Source organism: Corvus moneduloides, chromosome 6 (genome assembly GCF_009650955.1).
Source record: "Corvus moneduloides isolate bCorMon1 chromosome 6, bCorMon1.pri, whole genome shotgun sequence".
Lineage (NCBI taxonomy): Eukaryota > Metazoa > Chordata > Aves > Passeriformes > Corvidae > Corvus > Corvus moneduloides.
In genome coordinates, this window is record NC_045481.1 from 35,726,859 (window position 1) to 35,754,530 (window position 27,672).

Consider the following 27,672-nt stretch of genomic DNA (forward strand, 5'->3'; position numbering starts at 1 on the left):
GGATATGCACATTGAGGGGGGGGCAGGGAGGAGAGAGAAACCATTTCTGGGATGTGTGGTGAGGACCATTTGTTGCCTGTGTGTGCTGCTGTTTTCCAACTCCTCTGGTACCCAAACCCACAACTTTGCTATACTCCTGAAATAACCCTGGACTGGGGATGTTTTTTCTTCACTTTCACGTGAACAGGCTTCCGGTGACCTCTGAGGTACTTTGCGATAAAAATAAAGGAAATCTAACATACTACAGAGTGGACTCATTCATTAACTGCTCCCCAGGTAAAACTTCTTTTGCAGATACTCACAGCTGTGTGAATCACCACTCAGTGATGGCCTGGCCATCCCTCAGACTCTTCAGCTTTGGTTGCAGGGATTTCATAAGATTATAATGTCTTCTGGACTAGGTTGCTGGCACCTTCTGTTTGCTGCATAAACTTTAACACCCAAAGTTCTTCCCAAAATTTTGACCATCTCTTTTGGTTAGTACCAAAGCAAACAGGGAAGAGGGCACTCCCATCTCATTCCACTCATGTGTTATCCAAACAGATACAAAGGTACAACAACGGCTACAGGAGTATTTTTCCTTGAACTTTTAATTGAAGTGCTTTAATATAAAAAAACCAGTACATACAAGTTCTAAACTCCTGTTTTCTGCAGTTGTTTACACTTTTTCTAAGTTGCAACAGAATATTAGCTATGTAGGTAGTCAACACTGCTAACAAACTACAGTACAAGTTACTAATAACAGTACAAGATGCTTGGAATACATTCTTGCAAATGTGTATGAATACCAAAGAAATCCTGAGAAGTTGAGAGGTTTCCAACACCCATTTTCCACTCCTCTCAAACCCCTGTAGGATTTCGCTCACAGGTTTCCTAACCACCAAAACATGGAAGGGCCGGTCCTTGGCTGGTGCAAGCTGTGGTGGCTCCAGTGGCATCCACAGAGCAGTGTGAGTTGCCTTGATTCACTCTGTGCTGCACAGCCGCCTTCTGGCGGGGTGAAACACCATGCAGGTTTCCATGCGTGACAAACTGATGGGCCTTCTTGGTCAGTGCTGGCTTAGCGCATTAAGCAATACATTTTTTTCTGAGGGTTTCAAGGCTGATCTCTTTCTCCAAGAAGCAATCAGATCAGGATGAGTGAAGAACAGTCAAGAGCACCCCAGATTCTCATACTGCTCTAGGTAAAGCTGGGCAAATTTCCCTTAAAAAAAGCCAAGTTTTGAAGCCACCCCATCACCTCTCCTCCCTCAGAGAAGGCTGGCAAAGCTATCAAGCACTTAATAAAACTGAATGTGAGATAAGAAGAGCAAAGGTCCTCCACACAAGCCATGTCAAAACAAATCTCTACATACAAACGTTGTAACAATACAGTCACTTCAGAATTCCAAAGAAAGGTTCACACTTTACAAAAGAGGGAGAGGGGGAAAAAAGTAACACAAGAAGCTGTCCTTACAATTATGTACTGGTTCCCAAACCTGTAACCTTAGTCTGTGGCCGCCAAAAGTAAACAAATACCAAGCAACATAGTGTAAACTCCAATGAGGCCTCACAGGGTGTAGCAGTAGGCAACCTGGAGGCGTGTACAGAGCTGAAAAGGAATTTGAAAGAAAGACAGGCATTTTTCTCCTATTCTGGTACATTTATATAACCAAAGACACAGTGACAAACATACTACAAAGATGTGTCTCTCCAGCCTTTGAGCCCACCTACTTGTCACCCAGGATTGGTCACAAAAGGGTTTTTCCTCTGAAATGAGAGTGGTATGTGAGATTTTCTTCAGGCAGAAGCCCTTATTTTTTTTCCCCTGACTCAGTTGTTTTGGCTTGTCCCTGTACATGCCATGTGACTAATAGGACATTTGGGTTCATCTGACACTGCTGAGTTTTTCTTACAGGCATCAATACAAAACCTCCTGGCCCTGGAGACCAACATTTCAATGGCATGCTTCAGTCAGCAGCAGCCAAAACTCCTCCAGGCTATTCACCAACTGGCATTGCATTATTTTGCTGGGAAGCTACAGAAGATGACGAACCCACGACAAGGTTAGCACTTTGATTCATCAGCACATTATGAAAAGACTGAACACCACTGTCTCCAGTTCAGAGTACAAACATAAAATTAAAGTCCACTTCTGCTGCAAAAAGGATAAAGGGCTATTTAGAGGATACAGAAGCTGGCATATTGTGGACAACATGGTGGTGGCTCACAGTAAGAACTCTTCAGCTATATTGCCTTTTCACTGACTTTGATTTTCTATTCAGGTTAATTTGCAAGTATAGTTTTCTCCAACCACATTTTCTTGACACCACAGTTATTGCATTACAAAAGCCACTACGATGCAATCACTCAACATACACATATATGTTGTATAGATAGGGGTATGTACAGCCAGGAAGTGGGGCAGCTTCCACCCCACAATTTGTTTCCATAAGGGCAAGCAGATCCCAGTTAGGTGAGACAGAAGTAACCTAGAGCATCCTCAAATGTTGAAAAGAAGGCTGTGAACATACGAACAGATAGAAACCCCAAAACCTAAACAACAAGAATTAAGGCTCATAGAACATCTCCTGCTTTGTAGCTAACTCAGTTGCTCTAAAATGATTCTCACCTCAAATAATTTTAAGATGCAGAATGTGCAGTAAGTGCAAAGAGGTGCCCTCCCCTGTGACTGCAGGGAGTGGATGTGCTTTCTCAGTATTGCCTAGAGGTTACCCAGTCCACCTGCTCTTCCCTAGCCCACTGTCTTTATGACAATAAGTCTTTTGCTAACTTGTAAGACTAGACTATTTCATTATGAACAAACTTCAAGGTTAATGTATTAGAAGACTGGAAACAGATACCCTGATACTTTTAAAACAAATAATGCATTGTACACTTCGTGCTTCTCTGAATCCTTTTTCCACAGAGCAAAGCATCGCAATGGCAAGCTTTCCATCAGTTCTGAGCTGGCACAGCCAGTTCTAAGAGTTAAAATGTAGATCAGGCCTTCACAGTCTTCCCTGCCAAAAATGCTCCCTGTCCCCTGGAGAAACCAGTTCATTCTGAATATTTCTCTGATGTAGGCATTTCTGCTCTGGGATCCACAGCAGGTCATCAAAAGCTCTTATACTGGCCAGTCATCAGGAGCATTTTTTCATCAATTTCTATATTTCTTAAACTATGTGCAATAAAAATACAGCTATGCACAATGAATTTGAAAGCCTTTATTCCATAGCCAAATTTATTCATTAGACTGGGAAAGAGCACAGGAAGGTACTCAGCTCCTCAAAAAGTTCTCAGAAATCAAGTCAGGAACTTCTGATGTTGTGGGATGTGTTTTCATCTTTATGCTGAGCCAAGCTTTAGCACTGAACTGTTGTGTGTGTCACTGACATGGCTTTACACAAGAAACAAACTTGCTGATTTCATCACTGCAACATTGAGCATCATCCCAGGTAAATGACACTCTGAAGACCAAAAGAGCTCTTGGGTACATTTGTCTAACAACCTCATCTTCAGACCACCCTGGACCTTCCATGACCCATATAAAAGCCCTTCAGTTTTTTGCAGAGGGCTTCCAGGACACAATCTGTCAACAGGAGGCAAGCCACAGAAATGGGTGATGCCGTGGCTGGATACACTCCATGGTTCTACCATCTTTGATAACAAGAAGTAGGATGGGAAGAGTCCAGCTGGTCCCCAGAGCTCAAAGCTAGACTTTGTTCAAAATACCTTTTTATTTCCGAAATGAGGCGATGTGATAGCAAAATCAATAAGGTACCCCAAATAAAAGCCCTCAAGTTACTTTTTGAAGGCATTTTTAATGATAAACCAGTGCCAGATAAAGGAGTAAGCCTCTGAAGTCAGAATCCAGTTCTTGGATATTTTGCTCTCCGATTGAATTATTCTTAAAAGGGGGAGTAACCTAAGAGCCTTTACAGTCTATTTTTAAATGAGATGATATTTTTCATTTAAGTCTCTGTAACAGAATAATTTGAAAATAACTGAGGAAACCATGCAATCACAGATGATCTGTGTTCAGTGTGCTCTGCTGAAGCTGCTGTGACTCCACTGCATTAAGAAAAGACATACATTATTCTGTAGCAATTGTCCACGACACTGAGGCTTACAGCATAAATATTGCAATACCTCATCCAGTTTCTGTATGACACACCAAGTTTTATTGCAGTAATGTCTCATAATAGATGAAGGTGCTGCAGGGTCCTGTTTGGCCAATTGCTATAGGACCCTGGAGTGCATTTCATAAGCAGGGAATATCTCCTATGGGAAGGGAGTTAAGATGAGGACTAGATGCCAGGAGAACTAGCTAAAAGCTTCATGTACGGTCCTAGAAAAATATTTTCTGTGCCTCACACCCCCACCTTCTCCCAGCCCCTCCATTAAATGGGAGGTTCATTTCCTTGCTTGCAGATAGTACTGGATGCAAGATAATGGAGCATGGCCCTGCCACGCACAGCAGAATGCCTCTAAATCAAGAAGCCAGTGTTCTTTGCCAATGTGACAGATTGAAAAATGCTTCTGGTACTTCCATGAGTGGGTTACTAAGCAACACTTTGGCTTCCAGGGAGTAGCCCTGCTGGATGTGATCTCATGCACCGGCAGCCTGACCATATCCCCAGCTGGAGCACTGGGGAAAGGAGGGCAAGTGTGTGCCGGCAGCAAGGCTGCATTGCTTCCCTTGGCTGTAACATAGGTTCCTTTGGGATGAGCTGTAACCACAAAGGAAAAATACCCCAAAGGTGACCATGGGCCCACTTGTGGGATGGCTAAAAAGCAAAGACACACTCTCAGGACATACCGTTGGGAGAGAAGTAAAGCTTGGAACGTTTAAACATCTGTGGTGTATCCTGGGTGCCCGTCTCAGAGCAAATGATGCTGAAGAGGACTGACTCCAGAGAGAGATGCTAAAAATGAGAGGGGCTGGAAAAGATTTCCACGTGAAGAGACAGAGAGATAGAAAATACTAGAACAGATTAGAAATGCGTAAGAGAGGGGAGGATAGAGCTGACTGAAGTGAGGTCTCATACAGGTAGGGAAAATAATGTGCTGCTGTCCACTGTTTCCTGATACAGCAGTGAGGAGTTGTTTACAGAATAATCAAAAGGCAGTATACTGAAATCAGAGAGACATTTTCCCTGGTTGCTGACTGTTCCATCATTATCTTGTGCTGAGATTTCTCACTTTCCTTTGGAGCTTGTGATGTGGCATCACTGGAGCCAGAACAGGGCATAAACAGACCAGACCAGACTTAGAGACAGCGATAGAAATAACTGTTTTCTTGCATGTGTTGGGTGTGCTCAACTATTAAGCAGCCACACACCTTTTCGTAAAGACTAAAGTCCACGACTTAGACTTGGCCTCTTTAAGGATACCAGGCAAACTCCTTAAAGTCAATGGATGAATGTTGACTAAGAGCAGCTGAGAATCAGTCCCACTTTTTAGAACATTGGTTCTCTTTCATGTGTTGATAAATCATGTTGCAAATACAACTCAGATTAAGTTGTAAGCGATAATGTATTGCCCTGTTTTGTTAGAATGCTGACACAAATTGCAAAACAAGTAGGATTTTCTCTTTCCTCCTTCTTTAGTAACACTTATTATAAGACTCTAGATCTATTCCTGATCAGTGAGCAATGTTTACAGTAAATAACATTATGATATACATATATATATGTGTGCATATATACATGTATATAAATTTGTATATATAACTTAAAGTCTCCTAATTAAAAATCAATACTATAGCATCACACAGTAAGGCTCTGCCAATGCCATTATTCAGAGATCATGACTCCAGCATTTTAAAAGTGCACTTACAAGTTGATGACAAAACAGCTTTTATCTGGGAGAAGAGCTATGATGTCACAGATTTATCCTCCTTCTATTTTCCTTTAGAATAATGGGGACAATGTTGTCCCAAATCAAATAAAGGATCAACAGCAAAGATTGTAACTCTATCTTCCTCACCCCCAATTTTAATTGTTGATGTTTTTCTTTTCAACCACTTCTAGTGAAAAAAAAAAGCATATACCAATGGCACATTCAATCTGAAATGGGAGGTGAAGAAAAGGTGAACCAATAAAGTAACATGTACACAAGCCTCTGGTTCTTAGGAGATCTGACTGAGTAGCACAGATGAGAATTTACTTAAATGCTCTTGAGCTTCTCTTTACATCTGCAATTCAATGAAATAAATTATTTCCAAGACTATCCCCACCACTTCTGACCCAGGCTGCAGTGCTGGAAGAAAGTTTAAGTAAACAGGAAAGCTGCTGATCTCTGCTGCAGCAGAAGAAATGGAAAGACATCAAGGTAAAGAGGAAACATCTCTCACTTTTTTTAAAGAACATTTTATGACTAAAAAGTCTTTATGAACTACTGTATGACCTTAATGCTGAGTTGAGATTAAATAAACACACAAGCTTGATTCCCTGCAATGATCAAAGGTTTGTTGAACACTTCTAAGGGAGAGATAAAAGCTGATGGTTTGATTTGGACCTATTTCTGAATTGTTCTAAACCTTTCAAATCAGTTCTAGTATACACTGTCTCTGAAATATTGTGAGAAAAAAAAAGAGAATGAACAAGGCAAGATGTTCTGTAATGAAGCTCAAAGGAGATGACACTTGGAAATTCCTCATGCACAGCCTTCCCAAAATGCAGGGACACATCTCTAGTGTTACACTCCTAGGAGAGCTATGAAGGAAGAGTAGGTTAGGTATAACATTCATGTCTTGTTCATTGATTTTCAGCAGATACTTCCTTTTTAGTCCTGCTCGCAAATTCTGCACTGGCAGTACATTGTGAACATCCAAATGAGGTCCTGTGTCCAGCAGAAGCACATGTTGAGGCTGAAACAGATCTGTGCTCCATCAGAGTTCATGGGCAGCAGGGGGTTTGGCCTTCCAGGCAGAAAATCTTGAGAACTGGAAGGGAAGTCCCTATCTTGTAGGCACAAGGGTCGCTGATGAGAATTAGCAGTTTCAATGGCTTGTATGGCAATAGCAGGAGGAGTCTTATCCAAGTGGACAAAATACTGGACTGTGCTTTCTCATACAGAGGTGAGCCATGGCAGCAAAGACCTTTCAGACTGCTATGGAAAGGAATGCCCTCCCAGCCAACCAATGCAATCATTCAAGATGTGGAACGGAGATGAACATGAAATGAACATGTCATCCTTTATCAGTCTTTCAGAATACAAAGAATAAACCCTGCCCTTCTCTCTCCCTAGCTTCTGAAAGTGGGAAGAGATGAAATATTTCCTGAGTCACCGTGGAGGTGAAACCTATAGTTTGTTACAATGAACTGAATCAGATGGATAACTAGACTGACAGGAGTCTGAAAGAAAATATCAATACCTGAAAAATCAGCAATTTTCAGGTATGAAGTGTTTTGTTTTTAACTTCAAGCACACAAAGGGCAGTAAGCTGATCTGAAAATAGTAGTTTCCTCATTTCAAAACAGCAGTAACAACATATATTCTAAATGCACTGATGTAATAACCCTTTACATTTTCACCCAGCATGGCAGAAATACACAACAAATATTAATAAGCTGTTGGCTTGATTCCCCAGCTGCAAAATGCCTGGCATTCTCACTGGCATACAATAAAAGGGTAAACCCTGAAGCCCCTTCTGTCCCCCCATGTTACTTGCTGTTCTTTACCTTCCCCCTACCCCTCAGTTATGTGCCTCAATGCACAGTGCTGGGGGGACTGTCCAAACACACCGGTGGTGCAGCTGGAGAGACAGGACAGTGATGCACCTCTCCTCTAACCTGTGCTGAGGCTTGGCCATCAGGACAGCAGAATTGTGCTTGCACAACCTGCAGCCTGCCTCCTTCAAGACAGCCACTGACCCCAAGGGCCGAGGACACTGCCTGGGAGCATCAGTCACTCTCTCCCTTGTTTGCAGTGCAGTGAGACCTTGTGCCCCTGCCAGCACCACCAGAGACAGAGCTGGGACAGTGCCAGCACTCTCTGCAAAACTGCTCCCCGGGAGTGGGGACGTGATGTTTTGGCCCTGGATGATGGCACCGGCACTGGTAGAGTGGGGACACTGCCTGAGCCTGCACAGCCAGGGGAACATGATGGGGAGTGGGCTGGGCAACTGCACTTGTAAAACAGTCCCCTTCAAACCAGAGACACCCGCCTCCTCTCCCTGCCCCTCTAGCAAATCTGAGTTTATCTTATGTAAACCAGACCAGATTTGGTGCCTGCCCTGAAAAGCCATTTAACTGCTGCTGGGGCTGGAGGTCATTGCTAGTAATTGTATCACCACTGAAGATGGATTTGGGTGCCTGCCAGTTACAACTCCTTCCCTCTTTCACCAGAGGAGAAGCACAGACACTGTAATTAAACTTTTTTGCTTCATCTGCAGGGTCTTGGATCTGTCACACCCAACTCCTGGCTTGTCACCTGTTCCTATCTCCCAGGCAGCGTCGTGGGCCTGTGGCTGGCAGAAATAAATGGGGTAAGGAACAGCCCAGAAGAGCTGGTTCTTCTTGCTCTGCCACATCCTGGGTCTGCATCACTGTGAGAAACAGCAGCACTTGGGGCTTGCACACTGTTTGTAGGCTCCAAGTGCTTTGCAAAAGCAGCTAAGAATTGCCATCCTGCCTTTTCTCCAGAAGCGAGGCACAGATTTGAGTACCTGCCCACAGCAGTGCTGCAGTCCGTGTTGTAAGAGGAAATAAACCCCTTGCTTTATAACTCCACATAGGTGGGGCATGGGGAATGTGCCGCTCTCTGACTGGCTCAGAGCAGCTGAGTGCCCCTGCGATGGGCAGCCAGGCACGACCCACAGCACTGCGGGACAGGCTGTCCCCCACCCAGGTCAGTGGCTGGGAACTGAGCTCTAGGTTTGGCCCTGAATCTGTGAGCATCCCTGCCAGTCTGGCTGGGGGCCCTGTCTGCAGACACCCCCTGCTCCTGCCTGGCAGCCGTGGTCACCCTGCTCAGCTGCACACTCCCCTCGTCCTGTCATGCAGTATATCGTGCAAAAGTGGGAGATGCTAAGATCATAATGAACCCAGAACTAGTTAGAGAAGAGGGCTTTCCTGTCCTGTCTGCCTGCTCCTCTCCACAGAACTTATTTTCACAAAATTATAGAACTGGTCAACTGTTGAAATGTCAGGTGACCTCCTCGTGATCATCCCACAGCCTCCCATAACAACACTGAAAAGATAATCTATCTTTTAATCATGTCCTCCATAAGATTTACATTTTCTTGCCCCACATGCTGGTGCCAGATTTTTCCCAATATAAATTACATTAACTTTAAAATTCAAACACTGAAGTGATTCTTTCTAAAAAGATTGAAACAATAATTTTCAACTCTTCTGATATTTCCCCCATAGTTTTTGTATGAAATAATTTGCCAGATTGGACTTTGATGTATGAATAATTATAGTTCTCTCAAAAGCACATTTTTTAAAAATAAATATATTCCACACAGAAAAATCATGCCCAGCTCTAGCTGGAATTTTCTTGCACACAATGCACACTATCCCTCTGGCAGTGACAAGCTTAATTAATATTCCTTTCTACCCCCATCTACTCGTCACCTCCCAAATGACCCCTGTCACAACACATGCTGTAGGTGTAAAGAAAATGCTACAGCCCCATAACACTGCATGGTGCAGGAGAATCTTCCTTTGGGGCAGAATTGACTAAGCTCCTTTTAAAGAGAGATGAAAAATCATTATTTCAAAGTTATTTAGAGTAACATTTGCTTCAGAAGAACACACTTGATGGCGACTTTCCTAGCTCAAGAATTGGTCTGAGGTATGTTTACAGAATGTAAACTGTGCAACACAGCTATGGCAGCACAGTTTGGAGGCAGATTAGGACCCATCTCGTGTTTCTTAAACGTATTGCCCTTTCCAAGCTATAGGGGAGGCTCTGTGATGGCAACATGAGTTGACTTCCCCAGTGGTACCACTTGGATGCCCCTGTTCAGTGATCATTTCTCCACCCCTCTGGTTTCTGAGTCTGCCACCGCACTGCTCTCCTCCTCAGCAGTCTTCCCACCATGGAGAGGAAACTGGGCAGCGCAGCACACAAATGTGATGGAGGGAGAGCCAGACGCAAGCCATGGTTTCACACAATACAGCTGAATTGTTCAATCTCTGGAACAGCCCGAGGTAGCCAACACCCAAGGAGATGCCATTGTGGGCATGAAGGAAGTAATGTGCAATTTACTGTATCAACAAAGATGATCTTCTCTAACTGACCTTTTTTAGGTTATCCAAAAGGAGTTGCTGCCAAAGTTACCTGAAGCTGCCTGGCTACACAGCACACAGTACAAAGCTGGAGAGATGAAACACGGCTGGTCCACTGTGGGTAAGCACCCTGTCACACTGATCTCAGATGGCAAACACCACTTTGGCATTGAAGATCTAGCAATCTGTCCTTCTGTCATACCTCATTAGTGATGAGCCTTCAGCAAGGCCACGGAGGAGTATTTCTGAACATGAAAGATATTGCTGGCTGCAGAATAGTTGTGGGAGGAGAAAACAGTCAGCACTCTGGATCAAAAGCACAAAATAGGAAAACAGGTGTGCACAGAGAGCACAGCTTCTTCAGCAATGTCTCTGGCATAGGGATGGAGACCACTGAAATTCTGCACCAGCTGGTCCCACCAACCAGGCTACCAGAGACTTACATGATGAGCCATCAGTGTCTGCTTAACACGCAGGCCAAAACAACATGCATTTCCTCTCCATTTAAGAATGCATTGTTTTACTCCCCCAAGGTCAGTGTAAACATCAGGAAACTGGAAGGCGATGGCCATTTTTATGATGGAAGTCTCTAGGTCCAGCAGGACTGGTAGCTGAGGACCAGCCTGAACGCTAGCCCACATCTGCTGATCCCACCACCAGCACCACCATAAAAGTTTCCTCCAGCATACACACTTCTCAGCTCCAGTCACTCTTGCCAAAACACCCATTTTCTGTGAGAGAGCCCAGTGGTGTCTCTGGTGAATACACACTTGCACTCCTGGCCACAACAGCCACAAGATTTTGTATCAGACTGAACCATGTGATGATTCCAAAGTGCCAGATCAGCAGGGTTCAGCCACACCAACAGATGCGTGTAAATGCTCATGCAGATCAGCTGTGTCCTCCAAGGGCTCCCCAGGGCCAGGGCAGTTCCAGGCTGGGAGGAAGATTGTTTATTTTACATTTGCTCTAGAGCCTTGTCCCAACAGGTATCAGACAACTGATGCAAGTGCACAGGCTTCCACTTTGCTCTCCCCAGACTTGATGCTCAAATTTCTTTGTGCTCTCAGCTCATTGAAGGACTGTCACATGGAAAGCATAAGGTATTGAATGAATTTTACAGGTAGCCAGTGCAGCTGCTCCAGGAGAGATTTGGTCCAATACAATTAGGATAAATACTTCCTACGTTTTTTTGTAACAGGTTAAAGTACTCCTGCTGCAGCCTGAGAAGAGGCTGGAATAGTAGGTGGGAGAATCCAGTAGCTGACACAGCTACTTTCGGTGTGTAAGCTGAACCAAAGGGGAAGCAACTAGCTAAATAATGAGGAAAAGTGCACTAGGTCAGTATAGCTCATCCTAACTAAGTGTAATTAGCAGGAGAAGGAAGAAGGAATCGCTCACCAATATTGTTTCACAATGTCTTTCAAGTATTCAGGGACGTTTAATTTTGCAGAAGAGTTTCAACCAATATAAACGTGCCAAATATAATCTTCAGTGTCCTCACCTACTTGTACCAGCAACATGAGTCACATGCTGCTTGGGACTCTCAAAAATTTATATTATAAACCCACTTAAATCTATGCATAGAAAGTGATATATATCATACCCAAGAAAATGGTTATTCTGGGCTACTTGGCAGTTCAGGGAGTGGTAGGTTTTTAACCTTAAAGATGTATCTTGTAGAAAATATTTGATGTGCTCATCCTCCTAGTAATGTCTTAAATTATTCAGAGAGATTCAACTGCAATATATTTGTTTCAATGGATGCTCTCACTTAACATTTCTTCATTTCACATGTAAAGCTTTGTTTAAATAAAGTAGAACTATTCCTATTTAAATTTTTAGATCATTATGAAAATTCTTCTTTTCATATTAGGTTCAACAAATTATTCTTTTCTTTAGAGCTGGGGTTTTTAGACAAATTGTGTCATTGGCCAAAAATGCAGTTGTAGAGAATTTGGGGGAAAAATTATTTGGAAATTCAGTTATGTCTTGATAATTACTTTGACAAAAAACAGTAACACTTTGGAAATGCTGAAAGCCTGGATTAGGCAACTCCCAGAAAACGCAGCTTTCAGCTGCAGAACATTTTAGTTTAGAAATTTCACAAAATTAATCAAAGTGCTTCATTTGACCTTAAGCCAAAATTGTTCCTTTTTGCAACTTATGTTAGATTGCTCAGAAAACGGACAGTTTTACTTTCTATGATCAACTTAAGATGACAATTTTTCTTCTATTCAATTTTCTGAGCTAAACAAAAAGTCAGTTACATACATAAGATTTTTCACTCAGAATTTTCTGAACAAAAAAGAAATTACATGTCTGGACGGTATGCTGGCATTGCAGTGGGACAGTATGCCTGAATATCCTGAAATACCAAAGGCAGTAGGCCATCTGTGTGTGTACATACCAGTACTGCTCTTCCTTCAGATACACTTAAAACAGATTCCTAATGATCTGCCAGATCAGGGCATTTGATTCAACAGAGGAAGGGTCACCCCATGAAGTTTTGATCAGTGCTTCTCTCAGTGACAATGTGCTCTTCATGAACTGGGAAGTACTGAACTAAATGCAACTCTCAGAGCACCCCTCTTAAGCCCCCATTCATATACAGAGTGGTTGCAGTAAAGAGATTTCCAGTCAAGCCTGTGAAGAGAAACACCTGGTGGTGCTCCCAGCTGAAGTACTCACCAATAATTCCTTGGGAAATATCTTACTACTTTTTCATTTAAAAAAAGACTAAACAGAAAGCACAAGGCCACACAAAATTGACTTCACCATGTCAGTATAACAACCCTCCCCCTTCCATAATGCATGTGAGCCTGTTAATGGCAAGCAGCAACCATGCATAGCAGTGAAGAGATTTCATCTGGAGCATTGGGCAAGTACACAGTCCTAGTAGAGCCCAGGAGGTCTGGCCTTAGTGACAGTGAATACCACAGATACCTCTTCCTGTATTTGAGTGTCCATTCATTTGGATGTGGGTTGTGTCTTTGTGTTCTGGATGGGAATTGTGTGCTGGTATGGCAACACAAGGAGCAAGGTGTTTCTTGACTGCTGGAGCTCCTCAGGCCTGGTAGCCAAAAGCTGATGCTCTCTCTCTGAGCAGCTCCTGGCACAAATGACAACTCCAGCTCCCTGCAAATAAAGAAATCCTTCTTAAAGGAATAACATAAAATCCAGGCACTCAGGGTTTATGTCAAGATTGGCTTGAATAGGATATCAGATATTCCTAATATTGGAGTTGCCTGTACTTTTCTGAAGCAGCCTCTGCTGCCCTCACTTTTGTGTCCATAGGTTTTCTACATGAGCTACAATGCTACTGGGGTGTGCATTGCAATGAGGTGTTTTATATTTTCACACTTTCAATATACCACTTCCCAGTGGAACAAAAACCTTTAGCTAATTATTAGCTGCATTTCAAAATTTTCCCCTCCTGATTTAGCTTCCTTTTTACCAAAGTTACAAACATTAGCTCCTGATTTGTAATTATTCTTGTCTTGCCCCTCGTGTAAACAGTGGTCACTCGCACTCACAGATCTCCTTGTCCAATTCTACTGCTCTCTGAGGATTTTAGTCAGAGAACCTATAATGGTAAGAGACTGGTTCCTCTGCTCCACAGCCAAGTGACAAAGCCCAACCAGTCGTAGGATAGTCCGATTGAACCCCCTGCAGACGTCATAACTGCATACCAAAGGTAGTACTGACCACAAAACCCTCACCCTGCATGTCATAGAGTGAGGAAGGTAATTCCTCTTAATCCAGTCTCCTGACAACAGGCTCCAGATGTTCCAGAGAGGACCTCCCTGTCTGGGGCTTTCTCTCTGGGACTTAGACTTCTTAGGAAGTCCAAAGTCCCATTTCAGAGGCACCCAATTCAGTTGACTAAATTGAAGTGAGCAATGACATGTGGGACATCCAAAGGTACCCATGACCCACAAAAGAGCCATGTCCTGGAAGAGGAGGAGACCAGGCAAGACTTAATAGGATACCACAGATCACACTAGACCTTCATATCTATTAATTTTGTTTCTTTGTAGTGCTACCTCCGTTTGCTTTGCTACTGTTTCCTTAACCCTGCATAACACCTTTCCGAAATTCTTCCCTTCTCCACAAAGACTTTCTTGTGATTTTCAAAGCAGACTTCAGTCATATGTTACCTTCTGGGGGCTCAAAGACTGGTGGATTCAAGCAATACATGTGATAGCCACGGTCACAGTCGTCACAGAAGAGCAGCTGGTCCTGAGGCAGGGTTGTTGGAGAGACAGTAGGGAGAGAAGAAGAGGAGAAGAGAGAAAATGATGTAAATTAATCTCTTGCCAAGATGAAAACATAAGTAAGGTAACCAGCAAAGCTCAGCTGGGAATGCAGAGCTGCAGCAACAGAGACTAAGAGACTAGTGGGAGTATAAAGGCTACAAGCATCACATTTGTTCATCCATGATCAACCACCATATTCCTCAGAGGCTGCAGAAAGCCTCTCTAAGCACAAAGGCAGTTCAGTTTCTAACTAGAAAATCACAATGAGAAGTGGAGGAGTTCCTGTCCAAGATGGCCTCATGATGCTAGAGTAAAAGCTGTTATGCCAGGGATATGCTGTACTGAGAGAAGAGGACAGGCTTTGCTAGGCTCCAGTGTCACCATGTGCTGATTTAATTCCTTCAGAGGAAACCTTTGACTTAGCTTCCCAAAACTCAGCTGAGTAAATTTTTTGTGAAACAGATGGAAATTACATGACCCCACCATGTGGTCTGCAGCTCTTTCATATATTTGGGGTGAAAAAAGTTGCTCTGAAGTATCCTGTGATTCCTAAGGCAGAACAGCTCCCTAGTTTCAGATTATTTTTTTTATGCTAAAACAAAAATGAAATCTCAGGCCTCAAATTTATTCTGCTGTAGGGAATATAGTGTTAACTAATCACCTCCAAAGCTCTCCAGCCACTGTCAATTTTTCAAGGTTCTCACAGGCCGCCAAGGGCCCTTAGCATCAGATTTTAACTGCAAACCCCACAGGGAGGACATTGCTCAGCTGCAGGCTCTGGAAATCACTGGAGTAAGTGATTAGGTGAGGCCTAGCCATCCCAGTTCAAATGGTTTCATGTTTCCCAAGTCTTGTAATTACATTTAAAAAATCATTAAAGAAAGTAAAGAAAATCAGGGACAGAAGAACATACTTCCCTCTCTTGGGTTATCATGTATTCACATCTGCCTCTGACTATCGTACTGAAAATACTACTTTCTTGCAGCTCCCTGCAACAGGAATTCATGGCCCCCAGCTAATTTCTATTGAAGAAGTACACAAACCACAAGTATCAGCATCTTAAGTGGCCCTGTATGATACCCATGGTAATTTCAGCACAGACCAGTGGCTGAATGGGGACACTGGGGAGAAGCCCATCTCTGCTCTCAGGGGTGGCTCTTCCTTGGAGATGCATGGAAGCAGCAGTAAAACAGCGACCCACACCATTGCCACATGCTTCTCAAGGGTGGGCACAGCAGCAGCTTGCAGTGATGCTTATTTGCATGAAAAGGTAAATGGACTCACATCGTTCTCTGAGGTCCCACAAAGGCTGCAGGATTTGCACTCAATGCATTGCCACTGATAGGTTTTAACAGCCTCAGTCATGTTTGTGGTGAACTGCAGGCAGGTCGGGTGTCCTGAGGAAGATCGGAAACAACGGTCATTGTTAAGGCTCACTTATTGCTTGTTAATTAACCGGTATTAAATTTGGGAACAAAACACACATGGACATGGACTGATCACAACATGGGCTGCAACTAACAGATACCAAAGAGGAAAGCAGGCATTAACCCTTTCGCTGCCGGGCACAAGAGAAAATCAGAGTCATCTCCACCCATTCCCCATCAGCAAAGCAGTTTTATTCAGAGCTCTTAAAAATGGTTTGGCTTTCAGTTGGTTTTCACGGGGGTTTATTTTTTTTTTTTTAAAGAAAACAAGAAAAAAGATGAAATCAGAAACAAACCCAATTTCAGAGAGAGACCATCCGTCTTAATAGAAATTGGACTACAGTTTCAATTAGTGTTGTTTCGACCGGAACGAAGGACCTGGTGGAAATGAGGTTATTCTCCATTTCACAGCTTCCCTTCCTGGTGTCCAAATGGGTGGAGCAATTCTGTAAACTTTGCTTAAATGGAAGCAGTAGCGTACAGAGAAGACACAAGACAGGATGGAAGGATATCGCTTTTAATTTTTTTAAGAGCTCTGCCACTAAAGTTGGTTGGCACAGAAGAAACCAAATTGCACAGCTAACCTTCCAGGATCAAAACAAGAAACTGAAAGGAAAAAAAACCCAAGCCAACTCCCACAATGAACTAAATGAAAGGAATAAAGAAGGGAAAGCTAGCAGAACAGTCACATCTAATTGGGAAGGACAAATTGCCAGAGTTACAACCCCCGCCCCTACATGCGTGTCGACTTCAGCTTTGCAAAACAGCGGTATCACAGTAGCAGGGTCAGCAATGGGCTTTCTGGAGGGGAAAATACAAACAAACAAACAAACCAAAGGTAGGATCAGTGTTCCTTCTGCAAAACAAAACAAGACAAATACACCGCTGAAATAAAGTACTGTACTCCCAAACCACCCCTACCAGGCTGAGACATTGCCTAAGTCGCCTGCAATAAGCTCCTGCCTGCCTTCTTGGAAAGCCTCATTATTAGAATCCCTCTCTGACACACGTAAGCATTAGCACTGTGCATAGTCAGGGCAGGGAGAGTCAACTGCTCGTGTGTAGAAAAACTAGGGACACAGGTATGCACATCCAGCACTGCTGCCTGCTACCTCTAGAAACTGGCGCCATGAGTTGTGTGGGGTTTTTCACCTCTACCCCACCTGCTGTTGTTAGACTACAACCAATGGATTGGAAAAAATCTTTTCCACTTCCACCAGCCTAAGTGCCTTTTTAAGAGAGGAGAAAGAAAGGCTGTTTCTCCAATAAGAAAAAAAGGCATGTGTATGGTAGATGTGGGCACAGATGTGCCATCTTCATTACCAGACCTATCAGCAATATTTTGCTGTGTCATCACATCGCCCGTCACTACCCTACAAAAAGTTTCTTTTTCAAGAAAGTCAATAGAGTATTTTCCAGCTAGTGAAGCAAACAGTTGCTGAGAATTGCTGGATAAGGGAATAATGCTGTAGGGAATATATTTCCTTAATGTGTCCATGATACCACCAAATGCTGTAATAAGAATTTTTGTTCTCCAGTTATATTTGCATGGTTGTGATACAACAACTAAGCCTGTCCAGCAAAGAAATGTGTACACATAATTATTAAAGAAATGGAATAGAAAATAAAGGAGATATTTAGAGAAGGAGGGATCAATGAAATTGCTCATATCACTCTTAAGCCTTTGGATAAAGAAACATCTTGACAACTACTGATGAGCTCAGATGGGCTAAGAAGATCACTGGGTTTTGAAGCCCTTGAAATGTCAGCACAAAACAAGTGACAGATTTTACTGAGATTTACAGTGGACCAACTAAAGTTCTGGGGACCTTGAAACTACAACTATTCAGAATGAAATGTGACAAGATACCTTTTCTTGCTGAGAGGACCACATATACTTTCTGATACTACCAAACTTGCAGAACCTGACATGACACTGAAATGTTCCTCCAGATCTGATTTACACTAAATGCAAACCTTATTCCAACATCAGTAAATAGAACAAATGTGCCACACTACACATCAAGGAGGAATTCATCCCAACAGCAGAGAGTTGCTTCCAGAAATGTTGTACAGTGCTGGAATATATCACAGAAAGCAACTCATACAGGGAGGTGAATTAATCAGAGTTAAATAGCTTCAGTCACATTTGAAAAGAAACAGAAAGAATGGAATCAAACCTACAGAAATAAATCCCAGCTAAATGCATGTACATCTTTACGTGCTCACTTGCCTGTGTACACACATTGCTCGTTGCAGAGACTCCAGCTGAAGACCCTTCCTTTCTAACACAACATGAGGGTCAAGGTCCTGTTCACTGCTTTATCTCTGTCCTTTCACAGCCATTCCTGCTCTCTTCCAGTCATCAGTCTTGACTGTTTTGTTCATCATTTGCCTCAAAAACCCCTCTGCAGATCTCCTGTGCTGCATCTCACATCAGTGGTGCCTCATCATTGAAGTGATACATCCCATATTGCAAGAGCACTTCTTAAGAACCACAAGCCTAAAAGAAATGGTCTCTTGTGGGCTGAGGATTCTTTAGAAAAATTAGTAGTAGAGCAAGGGCCACAGTGCTTTCTTTTTAGTAGCAATGCAGAAATATTTTGCAAAAAACATACCAATTTATTCACTCCATTAGGCTCTCTCTCCAAGTACTGTGACAACAAGAGTAGAGTCTGTATAGCTGCAGGTTGCTCTCTGTTAGGGCTTATGCCATGTGTAAGGCAAAAACAATGTCTTTCTTTGGCCTCTAAGTCAGATGCTCTTTCACATTAAGCAACATTCCTTGTGGTGCCATGACCCCAACTTAATATCATTGGAAAGACTATTTTTACTTATGCTATCAGCATGATGAGGCACTGTAGTGTATGGCAAGCACGCCATTAGATACTCAAAATATTAAAATTCTTTTTCCTTCCCTCCCTGTTTTCTCCTTCTTCACAATCTCTTTCTTTTCCTGCTACTTTTGTTCAAAACCTAGTGTTTTACATGCTCTGAGAACATTCACACATCCAAGACTTCCTGAGGCAGTGTTAGTGAATGCCATCCCTGCTCCATATCACAGAACTTCTTAGCATTCCTTCTGTGTCAGAATACCTGAACACAAAGCCCTGTAGCTGCATGTGGCAAGCTACTACAGGTAGATTCAAATTCCCTTTTTTTCCTCCCAAATAAAAAAAAAAAAAAAAAAAAAAGCTAGTTCAGGCCACAGGCCACTTCTACACACAGGGCAGTCCAAAATGCAATTCAAGTTACGGACACTGTGGTAGCACACAAGCCAGAGAGCTGAAAGTCTTCTTGCTATGTGTTTAAGGTGGAGAAACAGTCTTATTTCACCCAATTGTGTGATGAACTGCATTTGCTGTGGCTAAGGTGTGCAGCAGAGTCTGCAGCTGAAACTCAGTTAATAATTCAGGTGGTGGCTCCACCCTGGGAAGCCCTGGATCACTCTCACAAGTCTGTATCAGCTCTGCAGATCTAATGGGGGAGGAAGTAGCACGTATTTATGGTGTCACCGAAGTCAATAGACAGACCTCTAAAATACACCGTGGGAGCAGTTCTGTTGAAGGAGAAGGCAATATGTTAACACTGACAGTTTCTAATCTACCATAACTATTCTCCACCTAAACTTTTGCTATGCTGCAATAGCTATAAACAACAGACAGAGACAATAAAACTCGCAGTGAGGTGTTCAACATCTCTTCCCTTTGTCTTAAAACAATATTTTAAAGTGTGGCTCAAGTTTGAAAGCTCCCTCATCTTTGTCAAAACTCTCTGGATCTGAACTCTGAGACCGAGACCATATTTTATAGAGACATCAGTGTTTCACATGCCAATGGCTTTAATTGTACACTATGTCTACCAGACATCTGGTCAGAGGAATGGGGAGGTGAGCACATTCAGAGACCATTTCTTGTATCCTGCACCTGGTACAATTGCAGGCTGATGGGTAAGATAATTTTAACATAAATACCCTAAAAAAAATCTAAAAATCTCTTCTGCTTACACTGGCTGTATAACACTAAAGACCAAAACTGACAATAAAGGGCAGGAGCAATCTGCTGCTTCCAGGCACTCTGTGACCAGTGAAGGCCTTAGAATGGCTCATTAGTGCTTTTTCAATAATGGATTCTGCATTGCAAGATTAATTGCAGCCATGTGCTCTGTCACACCCGCCACAGACTATTTAAGTTAACAATCCAATCAATAACCTTTTTCAAACAAAGGCCGAGATTATGTTGAGGAGGGAAAAAATAAGCAAATACTCTTTTTTAAAAATAAATGTGAAATTATTCATACAGAGTAAAAGGAATTTTTATCCAGTTTCCATTTCTTTCCATTCTCTTCACAGTATAGTGGTGGGCTTTTTAATCAATAGCATGATGAAAACTCACAGCCCTCCTGGCTATATTGCATCAGAATTTATTCCATAAACTTTCAGGTCTTCAAACGACTATAAATACATATTACAGATATAATGACCTATGTTACGGGAGCCCCATCCAAATAATGGAAGATTAACATGGAAAGAAAATGCATAATTTCCTCCTGCTAAGACTGAATGAGGATCGTTGTGGCCACTGCCATCATTAGACAGAATTATTACCATTATCTGTGCAAAAGAAGGGAAAGTTGTAATTCTAATAAGTGATAAGATTTTCTGGTTATGATTTAAAAAGGTACCCCTCATTTGTCTGTCTAAGAAGGGATGCTTACAGATATGCAGAGTCAACAACAGATGGATTAGAAAGGGCCCTTAAAAACTCAAACTACCTAAGCACACTGAAGGGCTTGGCTCTGCCAGAATCCCAGGGCTCAAGAAATTGCAGCTCCCAGAAAAAGACCAAACATTCCTAAGGGAAGAGGTTGGGGAGCTCTTGGCATTTTCCTGGCCCTTCCCATCTTGCAATGTGAAGGTGTTACAGTGTAGAGCCATATGCCTGCCTGCTCAAATGGAGGTACTCATGAACAGAAGCCTTCAAAAGTGTTGGGGGGGTGAGGATCCAAGGCACCACCTGCCACACTGTCTATGTGATAGGGGAAAGCAGGAGTATTTCATTACAGAAAAATGTAACAGCTTTCCTGGCGGCCAGGACAGGGGTAGAAGTTGGAGGCTGCAGGTGAAGAGCTCTTGTCTCACCCCCATCAGCACAGGGCCCTACTGAATCCAGCTTCTTAAGAAAAACATACAAACAAACTAAAGAAAGTCTCACTCATTGGCACCACACTGGGGTTTGTTATTATCAGACAGGAGAGGAAATATCACCACTGTGAATTTCTGTGTCCTGACTGACGTGAGAAAACCTAGCTGTTTCTCCCAGTGTGTTCCAGCAGTGCCAACTCTGCTAAAGAAGGGAGTCCAAAAGGACTCAGTGATTCCACGGAATAGTCTGGTCAGTCTGATTTGGTCAGAGACCAATGCTCCTCTATTCTAATATGCCACAACATGCCAGTAATTGTGGAAGAATTAATGCCTTTAATAATTGATGGATGTCTGAAATCACTCAGATGTAGAAGAGCTTATAGTTCCTATTATTTCATTTTCTGGCCCTATAGTTGTTCTGGCCAGCATGGACAGAGCTTAAACTGAGCCCACAAAAAGAGTAGGGGCACTCTGCTGCATTAGCACCAGGACTGGTGGCCAGCTGCACCCCAGAGGTGGTGGTTTGCTTCTCAGTACTGCCAGTTCCAGTGGAAGAAGTTATATAAATTACAAGCAATCGCTCAAATATTTGGCACTGGTACAAGAGAGCCCACTTTAATAGTTCACCCAAGGGACAAATAAAACCCCTGTGCAAAAGGTAGTGGTTCAGTCCCAGCTGCAGTTTGGCAGGTGTAATTGGAGTCAATGGGAACTGAGAGCAGGACAGACCTGTGTTTGAAAGCAACTAATGCCAGGGAGATTGGGGAAGTTATAAAATGGTGGTGTGTGGCAGGTGGCACTTGCAGCTCACTTTCCTGCACTGCCCTGCTGTTCCTTTAGCCATGCAAACACCAAAGGGCACGGGGAGCAAAGGAGTAAGCTCCTGCCAAAGCACCCCTCATCTCCAGGCACTCTCCAGAAAATTTCATTGCCTGAGGAAAGTCCACCCACCAGCTCTACTCACTCCCAGCTTTGACTCTACAATGCCACATAATTTCCTCTGAAAACTTTTTAAGCATCAAGAGCATCAGCTTGGATAAGGAGCCTGGGTTACAGAGGGTATATGAAGAGCAAAGCTTGGCTCAGGCCACTCATGTGCATAAACAAAGTGCACCCAGGGAGATCAGCTGTGGACAAGGCAGTGTAACTCTGTCTGGCACAGGGTGGCAGGAGGAACTGGGTGGGATTCAGGGGTGACCTCTGGAGCATGCAAAGGGACAAGCCAGGAGTGAGTTATTCTGGGCTTCCTAATGGTTTGTCAGTCAAATCACTCCCCACACCCCCATCCCTGTGGTAGCAGATGCCCATCTTACAGGAAAACTACTTGAGAAATGCTTTAAAACAGTTTTACTGCAATAGGTCTGTGTGTGCCTGAGTACACCCCTTCCTCAGCATGCACAATCCAGCCATACATATCTCAGCAGGGAGAAATGAAAATAAATAAATTACAGATTTTAGAAGTCTTTAGAAACAGCCAACAATTAACTTTGGTACACACAAATCACTGCCCTGGGAGAACACCCTGATTTGGGCTGGTGATGCTGCAGCCAGGCCCTCTGCTCTGTCTTCAGGCTTGCCAGAGGGAGGATGAGCCTGGCCAGGGTTTCTGCTGCTCTGTGGGTGTCCCCCCTCCGGCCAGGGGGCAATGCTTGGGACAGGCTGAAATCTGCACCTCCATTTCATATCTGCCAGGGGTTTGGGCTGGGGCAGGTCTGGGGCAGAGGCCTGTCCCTCTGTCTTCCCCTCTGAAGCCAAGCACTGGGGACTCAGGCACGCCTGACACACGCTGCTCTTTTCTTTGCAAAGATGCTGTGATAATGCAGAACTGAAGCAGCAAACTGAGCCCTGTGCATTTGCAACCTGGGGGATCAGAAACAGCACCCAGCCTTAGAGCCAAAGGAGATGCCACGTGCCCCAATGCCTTATCTCAAAACTAGACAGTACTCGGCTCCCTCTTCTTCCAGACTGGCCCCTATTAACCACTGTTGGCTGCTAGACAAAATGGCTATTTCTTGCCTAAGAAAAATAATGTGGAAGCACTCAAATAACCCTGTACTGAAGCATCAGCTTGTTAATGCACTGGTAAGTCATGCCAGCTCTGTACAATTCCTGGGGGTGAATTAGGTCAGAGTGACCTCCAGAAAAACCACCAGGCTGCATCGCTGCGTGCTGCATTATGGGTAACGATCTGCTAATTGCCAGGAGGCTCTTGGGCTGCTTACCAACACCAACAGGAAGGAAACCTGCCTGCAGGCACCGCACGGACTCCATGTGCCGGGGACATAGCTCCTAATAATGAGAATAAACCCATTTATAGAACATGAACTGGCCAGGAGGACAGGCACTGAATGCTAATGCTGCCCAGGCAGTGCAGCTCACCGGGGTTGCTGCCGGAGACCCCCAGCAAAACCCCTGCGTGGAGAGGGGCTGGCTTTGCATTTGGTTGCACAGCAAAGTAGGGGTGAGGTAGATGGAGATGAAAATGCAGGATTGGAAGAAAGACTGCTTATCCAGGCAAGATGAATCACCATAACCTGGAAAGCCAACACCCCCTTTGCCCCGGGGACATTTTCGTTACCCTTCAACAAACTGCAGTGGAAAAAAACCTCCGGCACAGCTTCGACCTCGTCGCTGTGCACTGCAGGCTCCCCAGCCAGGCCAGCTCACACACCACAGAGCCTTCAATCAACTGGCAGGCTCACTAAACCCTTTCAAAATGAGCAACCAAGCAAAAATACTTGGTCATAAACACTAAAAATAGGAATGGAGGATTGGGTTTTGTTTTGCTTTTTAACTTGGTGAAGCCAGCTCTTCCTAGTGCATTAAATCCACCTCCCTGGCAGCCCATTTAGAACATCTCCTCCCCCCTGGGAGAGCCAAAATCCTCAGCTATAATGAGAGAAGTAGGGTGGTGTTTAAAATGCTAGGGAAATGGCAGCCTGAATAGCCTTCCGCAAGCACACTGCCTTTGTTAAACCCCCCCATAAAACAAGATATCAGCACTGCCCCTCCTCCCCTCCCTTTAACATGACCAAGGATTCTGCTACCTGCTTGAACCCATATTACTGCCCAAATACCTGGTCCTTCCCCAGTACCTCTGGTGTTAAACTGCCCCGCTAACACAGCCACAGATGGCAGCATGCCTGCAGGGATGCCCAGCGCTGCCCATGATATCAAGGCAGCATTTGAAAAGACTCCAGTGTTTTCACACTGACCCAAAAAAGGGTGTCTAACCTGAGCCAATAGCAGCAGTGGATGAGACACATCATTTCCCCAGAGCACTCCGACAGGGGCTTCTTTGCTGGGATTACGCGGGAGAGTGCGACGAAGGTGATGTATCGTGACATGGACATCACTAAAAACAGGCCATGTTCACCCAGTCAGTTCAGAGAGCATCCAGACAACCCCACTGCACCATTGTGCTCCTCCTCAAGCATCAAGGACCATGGGGAGAACTTCAGAGCTGATTTCACCCATGAGTCATGGAACAGACATCTCACAAACATAACTGTCACTTGGAAACAGGGTAAGCTGATTAATTTGGGGAAAGGAAAGGGGAAAAGGAGAGAGTATTACAAATCTCTGGAGTAACTTTTTCTAGAAAGATTAAGGAATGACTCTAGAGTAATTCCCTGCCAGCACAGTTCCAGAAATTTCAAATCAAATGGCAAACTTCAGAGAAATTATTTAAATGTCATCATTTTAATACTAAAGAAACTAAACAATGCAGAAGACACCGTGCCATTGCATAGACAGTGACCTCATTGGTCTTACATGAGGTAACCGCATACCATCTAGGTAAAGATATTCAGCACATGATGGATAAGTGACTGATAATTGATGTGAACATGATGAAAATGCAAGAGGTCTGTCTTTCTCACAGAAGCATAATTTACACTGTTGTTAATGTGACTGTATATTCAGACATAAGTAGAACTGCTTCGCCCAACACAAACAAGACCAATTCCACGCAAGTTACTTTGGTCCCTTGTTGAGTTAAAGAAACCCTTTCAGCTGCCAAACAGGCAGTGATCCCCATGCACACTCTCCATTGTTTGTAAGGCAGTGTCAGAAGCTGGAAAACACTGATTTTTTTTCCCTTCTCTGTCAGTCAAAGCCCCTGTTTGGTTGGGAATTTTTAAGTGCCAATAGAGATTTCATCAACAAGAGAGCCAGTTTTCACTTCCCCACCAAACTCCCAGCAACATCAATATCTAGAGGGAAGTAAAAGCTATAACCACATGCTGAAGAGCATCAGTGTGAGAGTGGTAGGAGGGAGTGAAATGTCTTTGTTTACTCTCTAAAAAATGCAGTTTCAAGGTGATCTAAACATCTGAGTGAAGGAGTGAATTTGAACAAAGTAGTTTCAGTCAAAAGTAAGTAGGACGGAAGAAAGGATTAAGAGGTGGCAGGGCGAAAAACTGATTTTCAGAAAGGTTGAGACATTTTGTACCAATGTCTCACAAATAAGAAGTTGGACTTTCATTTTGGAGCAGTACCTTGCTTCAAAACTGAACTCAAGGGAATTGTTTTTAAGAAAGAGAAAAAATAGTCACAAATGAAATGTTTCATTCAAGCCTGTGCGCAGTTGGCAGAAGGAAAAGGCCATTTCATTGAGAAAGAGAGATTGTGTTTCATTTCAAATCAAACCAAAATCTTTTGTCCTCACTATGGTATTTTTCAGTTCAGTTATTTCAATGGCTTTTTTTGTAAATGTCCAACAAAATGCTGCCAGAGATTAAAACAGTAGGATTTTCTTTTTTTTTTTTTTCAGTGGAAAACCACCTGATTAAAATCCATGATCTCTTTTCTTAGAGCTCACCAGACCTTCCACCCCAGATTAGTCAAGTCAATGTCCTGGCCATTCCTTAACCGGTAACAAGTGAGCAGTGCTGCTTTAACCTACACAACCAAAACTTTATAGCAGCTAAATATCACATCAGATTAAACAAGAAATTAGCTAGTTCCACGGCAGTGGACAATAATGTCCCTCATTAAACAGTTCACTAGTCTTGCTATTTTTCAGCACCAAAGGAATCGTTCAACAAAGCCTATACAAAAGTGGAATATTATTGTATTTAATTCCAGAAAATGACCTTCCACAGTACTACAACAATCTGTGACTCTTCTGACCCTGCTCTTAGCTGGCTGCTCCATTGGCCAGCAGGGCTGTTGCTCAGTGGTTGTGTTAATGGCCAGGAAGTTGGGAAATCCTCTCCTACAGGTTGGTCTGACCAGGCTCTGGGTAGTCCAAGTCCTCTCACTTTTAACAGCTGTTGAGAGTGTTCATCACCTACAATGTTCTCCGTTAGGTGGGATCCCACCACCCACAAGATGTCTGGAAATTCTCAGTGATAGCTGCACTGAACCTAATGGGGACTAATTCTTCTTCACATGATTCCAGACCTGTAAATATGTAAACAGTCACAGAGGAATATAATGGTCGTGGATGTCCTTAGAAAATTCATCTCCATTCTTTCAGCTCACTAAGTACTTGTAAAATCTCACCATTAATGGAGGTGAGGAAAGGGTCTTGGAGAGCTAGTTAATGAAGAGGCTGCAAGGGAAATGAAGCTCCCTAACCCGGAGAAAGTCCTTTTCTCTAGATGAAGGAATGTACAACTCTTGGCCATCTGCATGCTTGAACACTACAACAGCAAATTCAACCTAGAGAGAGTTTGTGGACAGTTAAAAACTATCCTAAGCGCCTAGGCTGATGGACACATTCAGAGACACAGTCAATATAGAAAGATCTGAGAAGTCCTGGAACCTGCTCTTTAAGAAGCCAAAGGCCAGATATTCCAGCAATGGATGAGACTTCTGACCCAGAATTCACTGTACTGTAAAACAAGTTGTTGAGCCTGGGGAAAGGGCTTCCTTTCCTGGGGAAAGGAAGGCTTTAGTGTTGTTTAACATATTTAAGCCACTCGCAGCAGAGCACTGATGTGAGGCAACTATGATTTGTACCAACAGGGGAAAATTAATTTCTCAAACATAGACTTAAAACCATTCCATGCAAACTCCACTGCACAAAGTGCTACATGAACTTGAAAGCTTTGTCACACTGGTTGACACTAAAATAAAATTACCCCTTTACTGACAGCACAGCTTTCCACTATTTCACATCCAATGACTTCCTCTCACCTTGGAGAGTTGGCCTCAGTACTGATTCCTGAAATCGTCATGTGAAGAATTTAATGGCTGTTGGCTAGTGAAAGAAATACAAAATAGCAAGCTAAGTCTGCAGCAGTGCTTGACAAAACTATCTCCAGCATTATTTAAAATCTCTATTCTGTTTCAAAAAAGGAGGCTGTATTGAAAAGATTTGGTCTTTTCACTTCCTGCAGTCCACAATGAAGTCACTGATATGAGGACACTTAACAGCAGAGACTGAAGAAATGTAATGAGAAAAGGCTTCAGTCCAAGTAAAAAATTACTCTTAACACCTATGCAAACCTAGATATAAACTAGATTTTACTGAGAATTGGTTATGGAAGATGAGCAACACTGAGAAATTAAACCCCACTCTGAAAAAACCCAAACCAGTGTTAAGACATTGAAGGGAGGCTGTGTCTGTTCCCACTCAAGAGGTACCATCCATCAGCTGAGTTGCCAAAAAA

General features: G+C 43.3%; 1 protein-coding gene across 7 annotated transcripts in view; it reads right to left on the bottom strand.

Moving 5' to 3' along the window:
• Positions 1-572: 572 nt before the first annotated feature.
• DPF3 (double PHD fingers 3) overlaps positions 573-27,672 on the bottom strand; it is a 193,818-nt gene continuing 166,718 nt past the window's right edge. For all 7 annotated transcript variants that reach the window (XM_032110855.1, XM_032110851.1, XM_032110852.1 and 4 more), the window contains 3 exons: positions 15,767-15,879; positions 14,384-14,465; positions 573-13,361 (listed from right to left, as the gene is read on the bottom strand). In XM_032110855.1, the coding sequence (XP_031966746.1) occupies positions 13,291-13,361; positions 14,384-14,465; positions 15,767-15,879 (266 nt within the window). In that variant the 3' untranslated portion in view covers positions 573-13,290. The remainder of the gene's footprint in view (positions 13,362-14,383; positions 14,466-15,766; positions 15,880-27,672) is intronic.